Source organism: Acomys minous, assembly GCF_964271855.1.
Source record: "Acomys minous genome assembly, chromosome: 12".
Classification (NCBI taxonomy): Eukaryota; Metazoa; Chordata; class Mammalia; order Rodentia; family Muridae; genus Acomys; species Acomys minous.
The window spans coordinates 62630149-62651170 of record NC_140493.1 but is presented as its reverse complement, the minus strand read 5'-3'; the positions used below and the strand labels follow the sequence as shown (position 1 = coordinate 62651170).

Here is a 21022-nt window from a genome sequence, read left to right as displayed (position 1 = left end):
TTTGCATGCTTTTTTGTATTTTCTGTACTTTTACCTTTAATGTGGCTATTAAGACATTAGAAACATTTTTAAAAATTTAAGGATTTATTTATTTTTGGTTTTTCAAGATACAGTTTATATGGGCTGGAGAGCTAGCTCAGAGGTTAAAAGTCCTGACTGCTCTTCCAGAGGTCCTGAGTTCAATTCCCAGCAACCTCATGGTAGCTCACAACCATCTATAATGTGGTCTCATGTCCTCTTTTGGCATTCAGGTGTACATGCAGGCAGAGCACTGTGGACATAATAAATAAATCTTAAAAAAAAACCCCAAAACAAAAAACAAAACAAGAGTGGCTGGAGAGATGGCTCAGAGGTCAAGAGCACTTGCTGTTCTTCCAAAGGTCCTGAGTTCAATTCCCAGCAACCACATGGTGGCTCACAACCATCTATAATGAGATCTAGTGCGCTCTTCTGGCCCGTAGTTGTTACATGCAGGAGAACATTGAAAATATAATAAATAAATAAATAAATAAATCTTTAAAAAAAATAAAATGGGGAAAAAAACAGGCACGATTTATCTGTGTAGCCCTGGCAGTCCTGGAACTCACTATGTAGATCAGACTGGCTTTGAACTCACAGAGTTACATCTGCCTCTTGAGAGCTGGAATCAAAGGTGCGTGTCACCACCTCCCAGCAGGAGTTTATTTTTAAATTATGTCTGTGAGCATGGATACAGGTCCCTACAGAGGTCATTGGAGCCTGTGGCGCTGGAGTTATGAGAATTGAACTCTTCGAGTAGCAAATGCTTAGAACCACTGATCCATCTCTGAAGCCTGCGCTTTTTTTTTCCTTTTAGATTAAAAAAAAAATGTATGGCCATTTTGTAGCCCAGTTTGTGTCCAGGGGCTGGAGAGATGGCTCAGCCGTTAAGAACACAAGCTGTCTTGCAGAGGATCTGAGTTTGCCTCCCAGCAACTATACAGCTGCTCACAGCTGTCTGTAGTTCTAGCTCTGAGGCTCCAATGCCCTCATAGGCTCTAGGCATACATGTGGTGCAAATACACACATGCAGGCAAGACCCTCATGTGAATAAAATAAAAATAAGTCTTAAGAAGAGATAACTTTATCATATTCTGTACCTAGCTGGGAAGGAAATGGGGAATAAATACTTCCTACAGTAGACCATCAATTATTTTGCCAGCCTCAAATCTAGGAAATACTCAGGCCAGACCTCAGAACTCTTGGCCACAGAAGTGTGTGGTTGACCTCTGTGATCGACCACAACCCACACCCGTGGTGTTCTTTCCCGTCTGGCCTTCATACGGAAAGAGCTCAAGTGCAGCCCTCAGCTTTTGCGGCAGTCAAAGCGCCATGCACTGTTAATGGGCGCTTCGCTGCAGCCTTGGCCTTGAATTAAGTGATCCTTTTAAAGGGAAGTGCCCTCTCCACATCTAAAGGGTCAGAGAATGTTGGACGGAGCGGACGAGCAACTGTAGTGGGGTTTCCATTTGTGCTTTTAGACACTTTAAGCATACGGCTTCTATAAAGACAGGTGGGCTCTAGCTCTCCCTAGAGTCTTGGGCTCAAGGGTGACCTTTCCAACAGTCGCCTCACCCCAGCAGCTCAGCAGGAGCATGAACAAGGGGTTGATTTCAACGAGCAATTATTTTATGGGTTAGTTTTAAGTTTCCTGACTATCAGAGGTGTTAGTCATTTGAGGTTAATCATTGAGGGGATGTAAAAGTAGGTTTCTCTCTAGGTACTCCCAAGACACACATGGATTACTTAGGCAATAATTGTAGAGAAAACATTATTAAAACCTTTTTCTCAGTAACAAATGTACACATGTTCATTGTAGAAACTTCAGAAAATAAAAACTTTAGAAGATAAGTATTATTCACGATATAATGAACTAAAAATCACTGCCTTTAACACACACACACACACACATATGGGAATATTTACCTTTTGTTTTCAAAACTTGCTATGAGAAATTGTCAAAACACAATTCTTAGCACCAGGTTGGTGCACGCTTTTAATCTAGCATTCAGGAGGCAGATGCAGGCAGATCTCTGAGTTGGAGGCCAGCCTGATCTACAGAGTGAGTTCCAGGACAGCCAAGGCTACACAGAGAAACCCTGTCTCAACCTCCCCCACCCCTGCAAAAACAAAAACAAAAACAAAAACAAAAGCCAACCACAATTCTCACTGGGGTATCAGGTCTTCCGGTTGAGCACAGCTCTTCTGGAGGTCTCACTCCACTAGAATCTGCTAGAGAGAACAGTTAGCAGTGGCTCCAACTACACTTGCCGTAACAGAGCTGTCAGTCAGTGCTACAGAGGAAGAGACTGTGCATAAGTGTATCTACACTTGATCAACACAGACGTCTGACTTAGGGTGGTTGAATAGTGACCTGAGATGGAATATCTGAAATTATTATTATTACTTTTCCCCCTTGTGGCAATAGATGTTGAGCCAAGGGCCTTATATGTACAAGGCAAATACTCTACCTTGATTTTTTTTTTTTTTAAATTAAGAAACCTTAAGGGTTGCTAATGTGGAGAGTATAAGTCTTTTTCATATCTGGCTCATCTTTGTTTTTCTCCTCAGGGTCCAAAACAAATTTGGTGTACTATGTTGTTGTTTTTTACTTGCTTTTTGTTTTTTGAGACAGGGATTCTCTGTGTAGCCTTGGCTGTCCTGGACTCGATTTGTAGACCAGGCTGGCCTCGAATTCAGAGATCCACCTGCCTCTGCCTCCCGAGTGCTGGGATTAAAGGCGTGTGCCACCATGCCCAGACAAACTTGGCATTCTATGAATATTTGTCTGTGGCAAATGTTCTTTTCCATGGTGTAACCATGGCAGTTTCCTCATGATTAAGTGTAATTGGCCATAGGAGAAATTATGGCCAAAAATTTTATAGATTTTGTATTATTGGCTCAACATTTAGAACTTTGGTTAAGCAATTATGTTATTACAACTAATAAAGTATTTGAAAGCTACTCTGTTGTATTTGAACTGTTGATGCACAGATACAAATCTCTTTTGACCTATTATGTCCTTCAGAAAAAAGACAGACTCTATATTCTCTGAGGTAAAGAATATGACAATAGGCTGGGCATAGTGGTGCATGACTTTAATTCCAGGGTATGGGGCTGGAGAGATGGCTCAGAGGTTAGGAGCATTGGCTGCTCTTCCAAAGGTTCTGAGTTCAATTCCCAGCAACCACATGGTGGCTCATAACCACCTATAATGTGATCTGGTGCCCTCTTCTGGCGGGCAGGCATACATACAGGCAGAATACTATATAAATAATAAATAAATCTTTTTTTTAAAGCCCGCATATGGAAAGCAGAGATGGGATCTCTGAGCTGGAGGGCAACGTGGTCTACAAAGCGAGTTCCAGGTCAGCTAATGCCACATAGCCAGACCCTGTTTCAAAAACAACAATAGAAAAGAACATGACAACAGTAAAGAAATATGGCTGAGTTGTTTTTAGGTAGCGTGTAGTATGTTCGTGATGGCTATTCTCACTTGTCAACTTGACCATATCTGGAATGATCTATGACCCAGAAGCTCAGGGCACTCCTGTGATCTGGATCCTGCGTCAGGAAGACAATGCCTTTGACCTGGATTGTATGTTTTTGGTTGTGAGCCTAGCTTTTAATGGCTGAGCCATCTCTCCAGCCCTGATCTGGATCTTGAGGCTGGAAGACACAGCATTTGACCCAGGTCTTTTTGTTTGTTTTTGTTTGAGACAGGGTCCCTCTGTGTAGCCTTGGCTGTCCTGGACTCACTCTGTAGACCAGGCTGGCCTCAAACTCACAGAGATCTGCCTGCCTCTGCCTCCCAAGTGACAGGATAAAAGGCGTGCGCCACCACTGCCTGGCCTTGATCCGCATCTTGAGGTGAAGATGACAACACGTTTGATCACCCCTTCTGCCAGAGGCCTATGTAAGGAGAGCGGAAGAAGGAAGGGCTCATTTGTTCCCCTGATTGCATTCACTCTGCCAGCACACCCACTGGAGCCTACTTCTTCAGGATTCCAGCTTATACAGAAGACCAACTGAAACACCTGGCCTTGTGACCCTGAGCAACTACTAGATTCTTGGACTTTCCATTCACAGCTGGCCACTGCAGCCTGTAAGTCATTGTGTGACTCTGGAGAACTCTGATACAACATTTAACATAATTTATTTATTTATTTATTTATTTATTTATTTAAGACAAGGTCTCATGCAGCCTAGGGTGGTGTCCTGGGACTCAGTTATGCAGCCAATGATGACCTTGAACTTCTTCTAACCCTCCTTCCCCTACCCTTAGTACTCACTCTGGGCACGTGCCTGGTTCACCAGAGCCATGTTTGAAGGGCCAACACTGCCAGACGCAGTGCTTCTCCATCAGTCTGGAGGAAAGACCCAAAGTCCTGACCCAGCCACAAGCAACTCAGCTAACATGGGCGCCACGTCTCATTTTACTTCCAGCTCTGTCATCTAGAGTTCGGTTTAGAAGCCATGGCCTAATGTACAAAGCGCATCGAGAGGATATCTCTGTGACCTTCATGGGGAGCAGAGAGATGAGCCGTGGGAGGCAAGAAGGCAGCTCGGCTCACCATGACTCAGTAGCCAGTGTTGGCTCAAACTTAGGGAGGCTGACCCCAAGTTGAAGTGCTTTAGGCATATTTCCCCAAGGCACAATTTGGTGAAAGTTATTCTGGTGATGATTAACTCAGTCCCATGTGCACCACAGAGCAGATGTAAATCTCCTTGAGGAACAAAGTAACCTAAATACAAATCAGACATGACTACATGAAAACTTTTTGTAAAATCCTTAAAGATTCTGTTTCAGTCAGTGTTGCTGTGAAAAGACACCACACACCATGACCATGGCAACTTTTGTTTGTTTTGTTTTTAGAGACAGGGTTTCTCTGTGTTGCCCTGACTATCCTGGACTTGCTTTGTAGACTAGGCTGGCCTTGAACTCACAGAGATTCCCTGTCTCTGCCTCGTGGAGCACATGGGGCTGGCTTATAGTGTCAGAGGTTTGGTCTGTTATCGGCTTGGTGGCACACAGGCATACATGGTGCTGGGGTACGAGCTCAGGGTTCTACATCCAGAAAGGCAAGAAACAGGAAGAGAGTCACTGGGCCTTGGCCTCTGAAGCCTCAAAACAGACCCCTAGTGACACACTTCCTCCAACAAGGCCACACCTCCTGATCCTTCCCAAGTAGTGCCACTCCCTCATGACCAAGCATTCAAACATGTAAGCCTACAGGGGGACATTCTTATTCAAACCACATTTCACTCCCTGGTGACCATATCAAGGGCCCTATAATGGCAAGGCCTTCCTTGGAAGACCAAGTTAGAAGAGATGTTATGTCTCAAATCCAGGTCAAACTGCTGAGGTGCCTATTTAACATATCAAAGGTTATCCCAGCAGCATCTCTTAGTCCCTAGTGGCTAGAGGGTATGGATGGCATACCCTTAACTTCTCCAGCCAGGGGCTGGGCTCCCTTTCCCCAGCTGCCCTTCCCTATACAATCCGGCCGTTTTGGTTGCTAGGCTCCGTTTTCATCTACTCTTTGCTCTCCTGGTCCCCTCTCTCCTCACATGGCCCCTTCAAGGTTATGTTCACTCTGGACTGCTGTCGTGTAGAGTCCAGTGGGTGGCCTGGCTTCCAAGGCCAGGCACCGCTTGCTTCCAAATGAGAAAAGTTGAACCTTGAGATCAAAGGTCCCAAGGTCCCATTTCTTGCTCAGGGGTGGCTTGGAGGACTCAGGGTGAGGTCCAAGACCCAGGCGCCTAGGCCAGCTTCCCAGACTCATTGGGGTAGGTGGAAATGACTTTCTACCGGGTGTTACAATTTAGCTCTTTTAGAATGAAATTGCTGGTATCAGACAGCAGTGGAAACCGGGAACTCCACAAACCCGTGATGATCCCAAAGGGTTACAGCCTTCTGTCTAGCTGCTGTGCTAAGCACGCCGAGGAAGCAGGCAGATGTGGATGTTTGAAACCAGCCAGCAGGCAGGTCCAGTGATGTGCACTTGTGGGCAGGCGCTTCACCGGGCGTCAGCACTGAGCCAGCGGTGGCAAAGGAGGAGCAGGCTCCAGTGGCTGCCAAGGCAGTTCTGCCATTGCTGCCTGACCCACCCAGAGTCCCCCAGAATAAATTTTGAAAACACTGTTTTGTACAAGCAGTTAAAGCACCTAAAATCTATCTACCCAAAAGGATAGTCTACTGTAGTTTTAAGACTTTAAAAACACTTTTAAAAATCTAGCTTTAAAAATTGACTGTTTTAAAATCTATACCTGTATGTGGAAGCAAGTTGTAGAATAATGTATATAGTGACAGGTGAGACAAAGACAGACAACGGGTGTGTAATGCGTGAAGGGCCATGTGCCAGTTGCCTGGACAGCACCTGGCAGTGGGAGGGAATGTGAGCCAGCAGACTGTTTGCTTTTTAATCTGTTATTCTGTGCTAGGATTTACTCTACTGTGAGAAATCATTCATGTACTTGTCTAAAAGGGCTCTAGGGCTGGGGCTAACCACTGGGTGCTCTTCCCATGCCCCAGTTCCCGAAAAAACAACCCCGAGATTCTATTATTTATGAATAAAAAAATGCCTAGGCCATAAGCTTTGGCTCATTGCCCGACTAGCTTTTAATTTAAAATACCCATTTATTCTGTGTGTCACATGATTGTTTACTTCTCCGTTTCACGTGTCCTTCCTTCTCAGAGTCCCGAGGCAAATCCCCCCACCTGCCCCTCCCATCTTTTTCCCAGAGTTCATGTCTCTCTGCCAGAACTCCCACCTCCTATTTCCCGGCTCAGCTATAGGTCATTAGCTTTTTATTGACAGGTGATACTTCCATACAGACATAAGAGATTCCTTCTATAGCCAGGTGCACTATTAGTCCCAGCTCCCCCAGTGGCTGAGGCAGGAGGACTGCTGGCACCTGACAGGAAGCCCAGTCTATGTAGCGCACATAGCCAGGCATCCATATCTCAAAATCCAAACCAAGACTTCAAAGTGGAGATGGAGAGATGGCTTAGCAGATAAAAGCACATGCTGCTCTTCCAGAGGACCTGGGTTCAATTCTCAGGACCCACACAGTGGCTGACAACCTTCTAACTCCAGTCAAAGATGATCTCGTAACCTGGTCTCAGCAGGCACAGCACACACAGACCGGCTGGCGGGCAAACCAGTCATACACATAAGGCTTTAAAGCATAAACATGATAATTATACACAATCTAATTATAACTGTAAAAGCGTAGAAAGCCAGAAATAAACTTTAAGTATGAAACAGCTGGAGATTTAACTTCACAATTCCTACCCCCTGGCCCCCCAAGACAGGGTTTCTCTGTGTAGCCCTGGCTGTCCTGGACTCACATTGTAGACCAGGCTGGCCTTGAACTCACAGTGATCCCCCTGCCTCTGCCTCCCGAGTGCTGGGATTAAAGGCGTGCGCCACCACGCCCGGCACTAGTAGTAGCTTTAATGTATAATTAAACTGTTAAGAAAATAAGAGAATAAAATTACACCAAGGGAAAGTTACACATCTATTTTTATTTCCATTAAAGAAATATTATCTGTATAAGATTTTGGTCCATTTTTTTGTTCTGTATTATTCAAGTTTGAGTATTTTAATTTAGTTTTCTATCACTAACATGAGAGATTTCATATGAGCAAATTAGTATAATTTAATCAGGTGTGCTCACTTTCCCCTCCCTCTTTCCCTTTGAGTGACTGAGCTGAGTCTTCTTGCACACTCAGCGGTGTGTGTGCAAGTGTCCTGAGCACACCAGTGACTGTACTGGATGCTCTCCAACCGATGTCAAATCTCCACGGAGATGGTCATTTCCATGACAACCGCAGCCACTCTGGTCAGTTTTCTATTTCCCAGCATCCTTTGTAAAAATTAAGGTGTGAAAGACATTCTAAAAGCTCCAGCGTCAAGATCAGCATGGCTACTTAGAGCCCTGCTGTGGTGAAGGGGCCCTGCACAGCGACTGCTTCAATTTCAATCCGGCCTCCCTGTAGGAAAAAAAAAAAAAAGTCAGTGTCTTGATCATTTAACACAAATTAAGGTTCAATAATTCCTTTTAAGAACATGAGCACCTAACGGGAGCATAGTATTTTTACCATTAATCTCTTCACAGAAAGGGAAGAATAGAGAAAATTCACTAAGAGCATGCAACGTGTCACGCTAACATGCTAGGCACACTCATATGCACTGGCTCATTTGACTCCCTCAGGAGCAGGAACTGACACTGGGAAAGAAGGCACTGAGCTCAGAAAGGCTGGAAAAGTGGTCCCAAGTCACAAGCCCAAGTCTTCCCGATTCCATGTTAAAGCTCTTTCAACTACACCCAATACTGTCAGTCTGACAATGACCCTTCCCAGTAACAACCAGCTCAAACAACAATGGAGGACACTTCAGGGTGGTGCAGTGTCTTTACTGGCAAGTTACAGAAGGGAGTAGAAGCTGCTTCCCTGCAGCTGTACAGTACTGGCGAGAGGCCCCTGTGAGGGAACACCGAAGCCAGACTGGTGGCATCGTTCCAGTGAAAGGTCTAGATTCTTCATCCCGGGAGAGTCGGGTGGGTTTTTTATTAAGACGAAGAGCAGTAATACCCCAAGTCTCTGGGCTCTAAAACACAGTAGAAACTCGCAAGGGGGTAACCTCCACACATGGCTGGTATGCTGAGCTTCCCTCAGTGAGAGCAAAGTCTGTCCGGAAGTCTCCACATAACTACACTGCGCTCGTGTTTACAAGTCCTTACGGAAAGGCGGACAGAGACATGGTGTCAGATGGCATCAAGACACACAGAAGGGGCCCAGCAAGCCACCACTCCTCCAGGCGAAGGCTGGTACTGCAGACCTAAAGCCCCAGCGCCAACTTCCTTCCCTGACTCACAACACAACTGCTCTCACGGGTTTCTTGTAACGTTAAGGATTGTGTCGTACCCACGTGCTGCTTCACAGGGTCTCGCAGCTTTTTCCTCGCACGTGACTGTTACCAGGGTATTTACATCCTTAATGGCGCTCCTTTCAGAGTGGCAGGTCACGTGCACCTGGGTGCCCTGGCTCTTTACTGAGTACTTACTCTGGGTAAGGCAGCGACTTGGTAAGCAGCCCTGGCAGGAAGGTTACCCTGGAAATCTGAACGTAGACAGCGTCGGGTTAGTCTACAGAAGCAAGAATCTGGGGGGGGGCACCTCATAGCTTGGCCCGTTCCCACACACAGACATTTAGACTGTCCGACAAGATATTCTGCCACGTGACTTTGTGACATTTAGTACCTTTTCTTAAGTATTTTATAAAACAATGAAACCCAGACTCTAGCATTTTTGCCCTAAGGTGATGTGAGTGGGTTTAGTCTTTATAATGATTCCTATGACCCAGTTATCAACACAGGGAATTGATGGCTTCTTATCTCCAGCGAGGACTTTCCCCTGGACCTTTTCTGGCCTCCTCTGAAGAGAACAGTAAGATGGTTTTCCCACGCTGCACCATCATTTCATACCAGCAGGAGACAGGACCCTCTTTCCCCACTATGACGATGACAGCAACAGTAGCATTTGCTCAGAGCTGACTGACATGCCAGCATCTGTCCCAAGTGCTTTGTAAGCTAATTAATGTAGTCATTCCAACAGCCTCCCGAGGCAGCAGAGGCCTGTCCTCACCTCACACACTAAGAAACCAGCACCGAAGTGTTAAGTAACTCCTCAGTGACTCTGAGGAGCTAGGCCATATCACAGCAATAGTAGTAAGTCTGTAGGTCTAAAAAAATTAAGGGAGGGCTTAAAAAGCCAAAGAAACAAATAATGAGATTAGATTTTAGGAAAATGAACTTGTAGGGCTTATGTATATTACATTTTAGGAACTGCAATAGAAATATAGTTATCTTTTTCATGAGGGCAAACTACTGTATTTTTCCTACCAGACGATGGGGCATGCCAGGACAAAATATTATTTTAACATCTCTGTTACTTTTCCTTGACAACGATATTCATTTATATTAACAGATTTATTTCCCTTTAAAAGTAAGTAGGAACAAAGCCAAATTACTCACGCATTTTGTAGATCTCATTGATAGTGGCAAAGTCATTTATGTCAGCCAGAAGAACAGTTGTCTTCACCACTACAAGAGATACATTTTTTCATTAGGTCTAGCCATTTCATGAGACTCAAAACAAGACTTTGAAAAACAGTGTACAGCTGGGTAACGGTGGTACGTGTCTCTAATCCAAGCACTCGGGAGGCAGAGGCAGGCAGATCAAGGCCAGCTTCATCTACAGGACAGCCAAAAGAAACTCTGTCTCAAAAAAAAAAACAAAAAACAAAAAACAAAAACCAAAAAACCCAAACCAAACAAAAAAACCTAAACCAAAACCAACCAAGCAAAAAACAACAAACAAACAAAAAGAAAAACTGTATGATTTTATGACTGTCTTGATGAAAACAAGACTGAAGAAATGAAACAGTGTAGCTTCCCAGACCATTAAAAACACAACCTTTAGCAACAATGACATGGAATTACATATTATATATTATATGTCCTCCACAAAGACCAAGGAAATACCAAACACACATTAACAGTGCTGGGAGTGTGGCTCAATGGTGGAATGCTTGCCTAACACCCAGGAGGCCCTGAGTTGGCTCCTGAGCATCGCAAACAACAGAACCCACCAGTTAACGTGAAGAAAGACCCAGTTGCTCACCATTAGTGAAGTCGCAGCCTGCAGCCTTCAGGATTTCACCCAAGTTTTTAAGAGCCTGAGAAAGGTCAAAAATACGCAAGTCATGTAATTATTTTAATTGATGTTCCATACAAGTCAGTTATGATTGGTTTCCGTTGATGGACTTAATCTTTCTGAAATGTAGTGAAACGGCTGTACTGTTCTGTCGGAACACTGGAACGGAGAAGGGTATGGTGCTGCACGTGGGAGGCAAGAGTTTAAGGTCACCTACGGCAGCAGAGTGAGCTCAAAGCCAGCCTAGGTTAATGAGACCCTGTCTCAAAAAACTAAAACAAGCCCTTCCCCTCCAATCCAAAATAAAACTTCAAATAATCGAATCATTATTAATGCGTTACATGTATGTTTGACAGGAGGTCTCTGGGAAAACATTAGTTTTAAAATTCTAGTGTCAATTTATTCTTTTCAATTCATTCTTCCTCCCAACTTAGGTGGTAACAATATTTTATTTTGTGTTTCTTTTTTTCAAGATTTATTCTTAATTATGTGTGTTTCTGTGTTGGTATATGTAAGTGACTACAGGTGCTCACAAAGACCAGAGGTATCAGATCCCTAGGGGTTGGAATTACAGGCGACTATGAAACATCTGATGTGGGTGTTATGAACCAAACTTGGGTCCTCTGCAAGAGAATTAAGCTGCTCTTCAACCTCGAGTCATCTCTCTAGCCCCTTAATACACCAATAAAGAAAAAAAAAAAAAAAAAAAAAAGGAAAACCCCCAAATCCCCCCAAAACACACAATTCATATACAACCCTCCCTTTTCTCCCACTCTCCAGATGGAGCCACAATTTCAAGTTTCTTTTTTATTTTTTAATAATTAAATTTTTTGTTTTGTTGTTCAAGACAGGATTTCTCTGTGTAGTTTTGGCTGTCCTGGACTCACTTTGTAGACCAGGGTGGCCCCAAACTCACAGCGATCTGCCTGCCTCTGCCACTGGAGTGCTGGGATTAAAGGCGTGCGCCACCAAGCCCGGCAATTTCACGTTTCTTATACGGAGCTAAAGAGCTAAAGAGCGGGCTCTTTCGGAGGACCTATGTTCAATTCCCAAAACATACATGTGCTTTTCAACTATCTATAACTCCAGTTCCAGGGGATTTGACACCCTCTTTTGGTCTCTGTGAACACCAGTCACATACACAGTACACAGACAGACATATAGACGAAATACCCATACACATAAAATAGAAAAACTAAATTTCTTATATATGCTTCTAGAAACAGTGAATGCTTATGCTAGTGTAACCATGTTGTTTGTGTGTTTAGATAGAATTCAGCCTCCAACATACTATGTAGCTGAAAGATGATCTTGATCTCCCTGTCCTCATGTTTTCATGTCCCAAATGCTAGGATTACACGTGTGTACCACCATGTTTGGTTTTATGTGGCACCGGGGACTGAGTCCAGGGCTTCGCGCATGCTAGGAAAGCATTTGACAGACTGAGCCACAGCCCCATCCATAAACAGACTTTCCCACATTCCTTTTTTTTTTTTTTTTTAAAGAGAGGGTCTTATGGTGTAGTCCTGGCTGGCCTAGAACTGAGATATCTGTCTACCTCTGCTGGGATTAAAGGTGCGCACCAGTGCAAACAGATCTTAAACATACATTTTCTTAAACACCCAAACACACACACATGGTAGCATATGATACATATCATCTTGTATCTTGGTTTGATTTTACCATGCAGCAATTTTATCAGAGAGCTTTTCATGTAAATTAGTTACATAGATCTAGGATAAGTATTCCAGTTCCTTAAATCTACACATTTAGGTTGTTTTGTATCTTGGGTTTTACATGTGACTCAGTACATTTAATTTAATAATTACAATAAAATTCTATTAGTGGATTAGAATAGAATTCTGTGTGTGTGTGTGTGTTGCTAGAGATTGAATTCAGGACTTCTATGTATGCTAGGCCTCTTTTTTTTTTTTTAATATGTTGTATGTAATAGCTGAGATTATTCTCTTACTAACAAATGTTGACTTTATTTTTTTCTGTGTTGCTGGTGACATCCTTTGGGGAGAGGAGGGAGGTCAAGGGTGCCGAAAATAAACTTTCCAATCCACCTGGACACATCGGCATTTGATTTAGATGACACAGGTGATAAGGAGGGCGCTTTCATTCTCCTCTGCTGTTAAACCCTCTTAAAGGGGCTGAAGTGATGGCCCATGGTTACGAGCATTTCTTGCTCTTGCAGGGGACCATGGCTGGGTTCCTAGCACCCACATGGTGGCTTATGGCCACTTGTAACCCCAGTTCCAGGGTATCCAACAGGTACACATGTGGTGCACATACATGCATGCAGGTAAAATATTTATACACATAAATAAATCTAAAAAAGGTTCTCTTAAGTCGCAAATCAAGTAGAGCATAGCTGAAAACAATCTTATCTGTTGATCTCTACTCAACTAACTGCTCGGGGTCATGGACCATCCGTACAAAGGAGTAGAAACGGGAACCTCTCCGGAGGAGCATGGCTTACCTGTTTAGCTTCTTCTCCTGCCCCTCCTGGCACAAGCTGTCCAGTGGAAGGATCTATGCCTAACTGTCCAGAAACGTAAACGGTCCTGTCCACTAGCACGGCTTGGCTGAAATGAACAAGAGCCAACATATATGTAAAACAGATATGATAAAAGCCAACCCTAAAATAGTAATTTAATAAGATACAAAAAGTAAAGAGTTATAAAATTAAAAAAAAACTGTTAAATTTGACTTTTAACATATTGCAATTTTGTTTATTGACAGCATTTTTTAAGAATGTAAAAAAGTCAGAGGTTGGAAGAGATTATTTACAACATATGTCTAACAAAGGACTTGCACCCAGAATATATAAAGAACTTATAATTAAACATATTAAGATTTGCAACCTAATAAAATATAAGCAATTGATTTTGGTAGATAATTTATAAAATATACAAACAATCTAGGAGTACAGGAAAGATGCTATACATTATTAGTCATTAGAGACATGCAAATCAAAATCATAAGATGCGTGCTGGGTGTGGTGGCACACACCTTTAATGCCAGCACTCAGGAGGCAGAGGCAGGCAGATCGCTGTGAATTTGAGGCCAGCCCAGTCTACAAAGTGAGTGTAGGACAGCCCAAGGCTATAGAAAGAAACCCTGTCTCGAAAAACCTAAACAAAACAAAACAAAACAAAACAAAACCATAAGATGCCACAGATGTCACAGCAATGGCACTAATACATCACACCCATGAGACTAAAACACACTGGAAAAATACAGAGTGACTGGAGCCTAGAATACATTCTGAAAAACAACTGGGCCATTTCCTTTTTTTTTTTTTTTTTTTTGGTTTTCAAGACCGGGCCTCTCTGTGTAGCATTGGCATCTTGGACTTGCTTTGTAGACCAGGCTGGCCTTGAACTCATAGCAATCCACCTGTCTCTGCCTCCTGAGAGCTGGGATTAAAGGTGTGCGTCACAATGATAGGTTTAAGGAAAGTTATGGCAAGTCCTATTCCACTTCTACTTCCAGAGTACCCAAGACTGTAAACGCTTGAGGGTAGGCTCAGCACATCCCTGTAGCTGGTGGGGCCCAGTGACTCTGCACACAGCAGGCATGCTGTGTCTCCTGCTGATGCTTTGCTCCTAAGCATCTCCAATCCTGGCTGGTGCCAGCACCTTCTCTGCAGGACCTGAAGTGCTGGAGCTCAGTGCCCGACAACTCAGAAAGCCTGGAGTTCTCCTGACTCTCGCTTTCAGACAACTACTGAGCTTTTTAATGTGTGAGCTTTCCTCAGGGTGAACCAAACCATCAGTAAACACTATTATCCCAACATCTGAAAGGGTTTAAACTCAAATGCATTATCAATAATAAAAAAAAAAAAGTTTATGATAGTAAAATAAATCCATTTACTTCCAGGATATCTAGAGTAATTGCTGGAGTTAAATTTTTTAAAAAAGATTTATTTATTATATATACAATGTTCCGCTTGCTTGTATGCTTGCACACCAGAGGAGGATACCAGCTCTTATAGATGGTTGTGAGCCACCATGTGGTTGCTGGGAATTGAACTCCAGACCTTTGGAAGAGCAGCAGGTGCTCTTAACCTCTGAGCCATCTCTCCAGCCCCTTGAGTTAAAATTTAAACTCTCAAAGGTTTAAAGAGGTTTAGTCAGAAAAAAAATCAGTTGACTACATGATACTTTCCTCTGCCTAAGAATCCTACTCACCCAGTTATAGGCTCCAGAAATTGTTTTATTAATGTTTTCTTCGTAATTATTTGGGAGCTGGGAAGTTGGCTTAATTGTTAAGAGCACTTGCTGCTCTTGCAGAGGGAACCACGTTCAATCGCAGGCATCCACAAGGTAGCTCTCAGGGGTCTGTAAGGCCAGTCCAAGGGGATCTGGCGCCTCCTTCTGACCTCTTCAGGTGTGCAGTCAGTATACACACACACACCCAAGCACATTTTACAAGTAGAGTTTATTTATGTGTATGTGTGCTTGTGTGAGTGTAGGCCACACTGTGTGCGGTTGCCCAGCGGCCAGAAAGGGCATCAGATCCCCTGGGACTGGAGTTACAGATGCCTGTGAACCGCCTGATACGGGTACAGGGAACCACACTTGGGTCCTCCTGTGCAAGGGCAGGAAGTACTCTTAACTGCCGAGTCATCTCTCCAGCTCCTAATTTTCAAAAATATTTTATATGTGTGAATGTGTGCGCACGCACGTAAGCTCACCACGGTGGGCATGCGGAAGTCAAAGGACATCTTCTTCTACCATATTGGTCCCAGGATCAGACTCGGGTCACTGGGTTTTGCAGCATTGATGCTTTTACCCGTGGAACCATCTCACCTGTGCAGGTTCCAGAACTTTAAACACATTTTATTCTACTTCCTGGCCAGAGATACACCAGGCATGATGGGCCAAGTCCATAAAACCTGTACTCAGGAGGAGCACCGTGAGTGTGCTGCCAGCCCAGGAGGTGGGGAGTTCTAGGCTTGGCTGGGACTACAGAGTGAGACTGGCTGAAAAACCACACACAGAAAACATCTAAGCCAAACTAAACCAAGCCTAGACTCGGAATCAGGGGCAGTAAAACCTTCAAAAGCCATTCCAATTAAGTCGCAAGTCGTGACCTGCGCCACATTATGGCAGTGCTGATGGAGCAGAAGGCTACGCAGTTAGCGCTGACTAGCGCTGACGTTGCAATCCCTGCAGGCTCTGCCCTCAGGATCCTACGATGTGCTGAGCTGTGCGAGCTAATCAGTGACAACACTCCATCCATGCCAACGCTGAGGACTGAAAGGTGCAACCCATCAGAGTCCTCTCTAGAGAGGGCATAGAATTCAAAAAGCGTGCTCACCACAAACTGCAGACACAACAGACTTTATTTGCAAGGGGCTCCCAAAGCATATGTGCGCGTGCGCATATGGAGGCCAGCTGCGGACATCAGGTGTCTTGAGTCTCTCTCTACTTTATATATTCCCTCAAGGCAGGGTCTCGCACGTGAACCCAGAGCTTTCTGCCTTCACTAGTCTGTCTAGTAAGCTTGCTCTGGGAGTTCTGTCTCTGCCTCCCACACACCGTGGTCACAGGAGGGCCACCACCACACACACACACACACACACACACACACACACACACACACACACACACGGCTTATGTGGGGCTTATGTGGGTGCTGGGCTCTGTGCAGAGCAGCTCTGAACAGGCTGAGGGAGGCCTACACTTGGTTATTACTGGGCTTCAGGACAAAGTGTCTTTTGTTAAAGATGCTTTTTGTTCTGAAGTAAAGAACTTATTCTCCCGCAACTAAGCACCCTGGTTGAAAGAGCAGGGTTAGGGCTGAGGGAGAACATTTTACATTTAAAAAAATCTATTTATTATTATGTTTCCAGTGCTCTGTCTGCGTGTACACTTGCAAGCCAGGAAAGGGCATCAGATGTCATTATAGATGAGCTAATGAGATCTATGTGGTTGCTGGGAATTGAACTCAGGACCTCTGGAAGAGCAGTCAGGGCCCTTAACCTCTGAGCCATCTCTCCAGCCCCCACATTTTACATTTTTAACGATGTACCAATGTCTCCTATTTCGACTCAGCTCTAAATTTCTATCTGAATTACTATCAGACTTTCCTACTTAAAAGGGATTGATTTAGGCAGATCACAGTGCTGAGAAAAGCTTCCTTATTTATGGTTGAGAACTGGTGTTACTGTTCTGTTCATTTAGGTAATAAAGAAGCAAACTAAGAGAGACAAAGTTACTCTGCAAGGTCACAACATCAAAAATAAGCCAAATAAGAATTTAAATCCAAAGTCCAACCCTCTTCTCCCCAACAAAGTCCAACTTTACCCTCGAACCCACCCCCCACACAGGGCTTTTCTGTGTGGCTCGGGCTGTCTTGGAACTCTATCTGTAAACTAGGCTGTCCTTGAACTTGAAGTTGCCTCTGTCTCCTGAATGCAACACCATGCTCAGCTTCAAAGTTCAACTCTGTCTTTTTTTTTTTTTTTAAATAAATGACTTTTTATTTATTCATTTAAACAGTATTCTGCCTACATGCTAGAAGAGGGCACCAGATCTCATTATAGATGGTTGTGAGCCACCATGTGGTTGCTGGGAATTGAACTCAGGACCTCTGGAAGAGCAGATGGTGCTCTTAACCACTAAGGCATCTCTCCAGCCCCGAAGTCCAAGTCTTTTTTTTCTTGGGGGGCTTTTCAAGACAGGGTTTCTCTGTGTAGCCTTGGCTGTCCTGGACTCACTTTGTAGACCAGGCTAGCCTTGAACTCACAGCAGGTGGTACTCTTAATCACTGAGCCATCTCTCCAGCCCCAAAGTCTGACTCTTTTTTTTTTCTTTCTTTCTTTCTTCTTTTTTTTTTTTTTCAAGACAGGGTTTCTCTGTGTAGCCTTGGCCATCCTGGACTCACTTTGTAGACCAGGCTGGCCTCAAACTCACAAATGCCAACTTTTGAATGTTTTACCAGAAGGTCAGCCACAGACAGTGAACCATACTAAGATAATTGTTTTTTGTTTTGTTTTGTTTTGTTTTTTTTAGTTTTCTTTCAAGTCTTCTAAATTGAGGACAACAAGTGAAATTATTCAGATTGAGCCCTGGCTGATTGTATTGTATTTCAAATTGTATTACAGTGCTAGTGGAATGACCTTGGCAAATTATTCAACTTAGTATATGTCAGCTCATAGCATTTGAAAAATGGAGTCTTAGTCGTGCAGTGGTGGTACACATCTTTAATCCCAGCACTCGGGAGGCAGAGGCAGGCCGATCTCTGTGAGTTCGAGGCCAGCCTGGTCCACAGTAAGTTCCACAAGACAGCCAAGGCTACACAGAGAGGCCTGTCTTGAAACCCACTCCCCAAAAGGGAGTTTGTAATAGTAACTGTGTACAAGGAAAACTGTTTAGTGCTGAGAAAGCACCGGCAGAAGCAGCAGTTGTAGCTCTGACTCCTCTTACTGTGTTAAGGGTTTAAAAAATTATTTTCAGAAAGCCATCCCTTAAATAAATACTGTGGGGATTAAGCCCAGGGCCTCACATATGTTCAGCATGCTCTTTCACTGTCTAATATCCATCCTCAGCCAGAAACACATCACGGTCATGATGATTCTTTTATGTGCGCATGTGTATATGCACATCACGTGTGTGTATGCCCAGGAAGGCCAGAAGAGGGCGTCGGATCCTCTGGAGCTGGGGTTACGGACGGCAGTGAATGGACTGATGCGGGTGCTGGAAGGGCAGAAGTGCTCTTAACTGCTGAGTCATCTCTGCAGCCCCTGCCAGAAACACTTTTAACAAAGAGAGCAGGGCAAGGTTTTGTACCAACTACAATATGTAAATAGATTTTGGAACCTACTAACACTTCATTTGTCATTTCAAACAAAATATTCCCAAAGTTATAAAAGACCACGTACACAATTTGGGAGAAAAACTGCAAAACTATCTCCCCTAAATCTCTACATTCTGTATGATTCTAATTCTGTGCCCTCACTTAAGCTACTTGTCCTGGCAGAAGTGCCAGCCTGTAACTCATTAACTTTAAATAGTCAAACACTGCCAGAAATGAAAAAAAAAAAAAACACAAAAAACCCAACCTTTAAAATTTAACCTGACTACCTTTCACAAGGAGCTTTTCTTCTTTCTTTTTTCTTTCTCTGCTCTAAACTAGGATCAGTTTTCCTCCCTTTCACTTGGTCTCTCCTTGCATTAAATTTCATTTCCAACACTATTATATAATTACTATTTTTGGCACACGTAAATAGTATTTCTCTTGAAAGTGTGGTGTTAAGGGAGCTAGAATTTGAGTTCAAACCAAGATGTCACTAAGAGATTACATGACCTTGAGAAGGCTGACCTTGGGCTTGTCTTTTTGAAAAACGGAGAGAGAAAAGGTGGTTGTCATGATGCCTGCCATATAACTTCAATCAACTAATGCTTCTTTTTCTTTTCTCTTTCTTTTTCTTCTTTCTTTCTTTTCTTTTCTTTTTCCCCGAGACAGGGTTTCTCTGCCTGTCCTGCACTAGCTTTGTGGACCAGGCTGGCCCTGAACTCACAGCGATCGCCTGCCTCTGCCTCCCTGAGTGCTGGGATTACAGGCGTGCGCCACCGCAGCCAGCTTTCCTTTTCTTATACAGGAGAAGGCCTTTCACACTGGAGTATGTACCTGGCATGCACCACGCATCTCCACAGTTTTAATGTTGCAGTGGTCGAAAATCTCCAGCTCTGATTGACAGCGAAGAGACACTACATCAGAAACTACTTTTTCTAAAAGAATTGTCTCTAGTGAAGACTTAGAAATCAGAGAAGAAAGTTTGCAAGAACACCTAAGCCACAACCCACTGATTTCTAAAGCTGAGGCATTTTGAGAAGGTTTTACGCTAGGTGTGCTGGTCTCCATCTCAGCACTAAGTATGTTGAAACGGGAGAACGGCAGTTTCCAGGTTAGTCTGAGCTGCATGGCGAGCCTGTCCTTCACAGCTCTTACAAACTGATGTGAAAAGAAAGTACCATTTCTACTTAAAAGCACATCTGGTAAGTGGAGATAACGGCCAAAGGGTAGTTTTTAAACTCAGTACATATATGACTGGCTCTAGTATATAGGGCCATTTCAGAAGATCACCTTTGGTGTTACTTGCATTTGATATTAGTGGTAGATCAGGATGGACAAGCCATCCAAACACATCATAGTGCATTCCTACATGTTGTGAAACCCAGGGGCTTGGATAGATACACAATTCTTTGCTGAGTATTGCTGTCCACACGGCAGATCATATCTGTCGGCGTGTTTACTCTTGTGCATTAGTAAAGGGTTAGACAGAATTTCATGCTAGTAAAAGAAACTTCTCACAACTGGAACCACAGTGTATGGTTCTTTTTTATAGGGAATGTCTTTAACAGGTAAACCCTACAGTGATGGACAGTGAATGGACGGTTGTAAGGGGCTGGGGGAAGAGGTCATGTGGAATTAAAGCTGACTTCAGGGTGGATGTAAATGTTTTGAGGGAAAAAAGTGGGGACGGCTAGACAACTTTTGAGTATAGTAAAAGCCACTGAATTGTACCCATTAAAGGAATGGGAATTCTATGGCTTATTTATTATATCTCAATAAAGTTGTTACAAAAACCAAAACCAGAAGCCACCAACATGAAAGCCGATACCACTTCTAATCAGAGAAAGAGTACGGCAAGCTTGACTCCGGGGCAAGGCAGCTCCAGATGGGGGGCAAAAATCCAAGGAACCCAAGCTTCTGGTCACATGTTTCCCCTATTCCGTGGGGGATTTGGGCACTGTTCCCCCTCCTCCCGTTTTTTGTTTTCTTTGGTTGGTTTGTCAAGACAGGGTTTCTCTGTGTAGCCTCGGCTGTCCCAGAACTTACTCTGTAGATCAGGCTGGCCTCGAACTCAAGAGATCCGCCTCCCTTTGCTAAAGGTGTGTGCCACGACAGCCGCGATGCGCAGTCACCTTTCTGAACCATGAACTCAGTTCTTCGCGCGTTATATGGGGTTAGTTCTGAGACCCTCTTTAGCTCAGACCTCCAGAGGCTGCAGCTCCAAAACTTCTACCCCGATCCTTCAGAGCTACCAAAAGAAACATTACCTGTAGGCACCAATGGCCGCCGGAGCTTTTGTGGTGCTGATGACCTTTCTGATTATGGATGACATGTTAATTCTCCTCTCTTGAAGACCCTCCGGAAGAAGACAACACAACTCTATCCACTCTTCTCGCCACTGACCAGACAGCCTCAGGTACGAGGGTTTTAGCCTCAGGGACGCCTCCGGGGGAGCTCGCGGGGGCATGAT

The 21022-nt window shown here is 44.0% G+C and overlaps 1 protein-coding gene across 1 annotated transcript; it reads right to left on the bottom strand.

The window, feature by feature from the left end:
* Window positions 1-7529: 7529 nt before the first annotated feature.
* Window positions 7530-20980, bottom strand: RIDA (reactive intermediate imine deaminase A). The gene is made up of 6 exons (XM_084751337.1): window positions 20820-20980; window positions 13226-13331; window positions 10708-10762; window positions 10059-10127; window positions 9090-9145; window positions 7530-8017 (listed from the first exon to the last, which is right to left on the bottom strand). The coding sequence occupies exons 1-6, from the start codon at window positions 20882-20884 to the stop codon at window positions 7955-7957; spliced, it is 414 nt and encodes a 137-aa protein (XP_084607463.1). The 5' UTR covers window positions 20885-20980; the 3' UTR covers window positions 7530-7954.
* Between the last annotated feature and the right edge of the window lie 42 nt (window positions 20981-21022).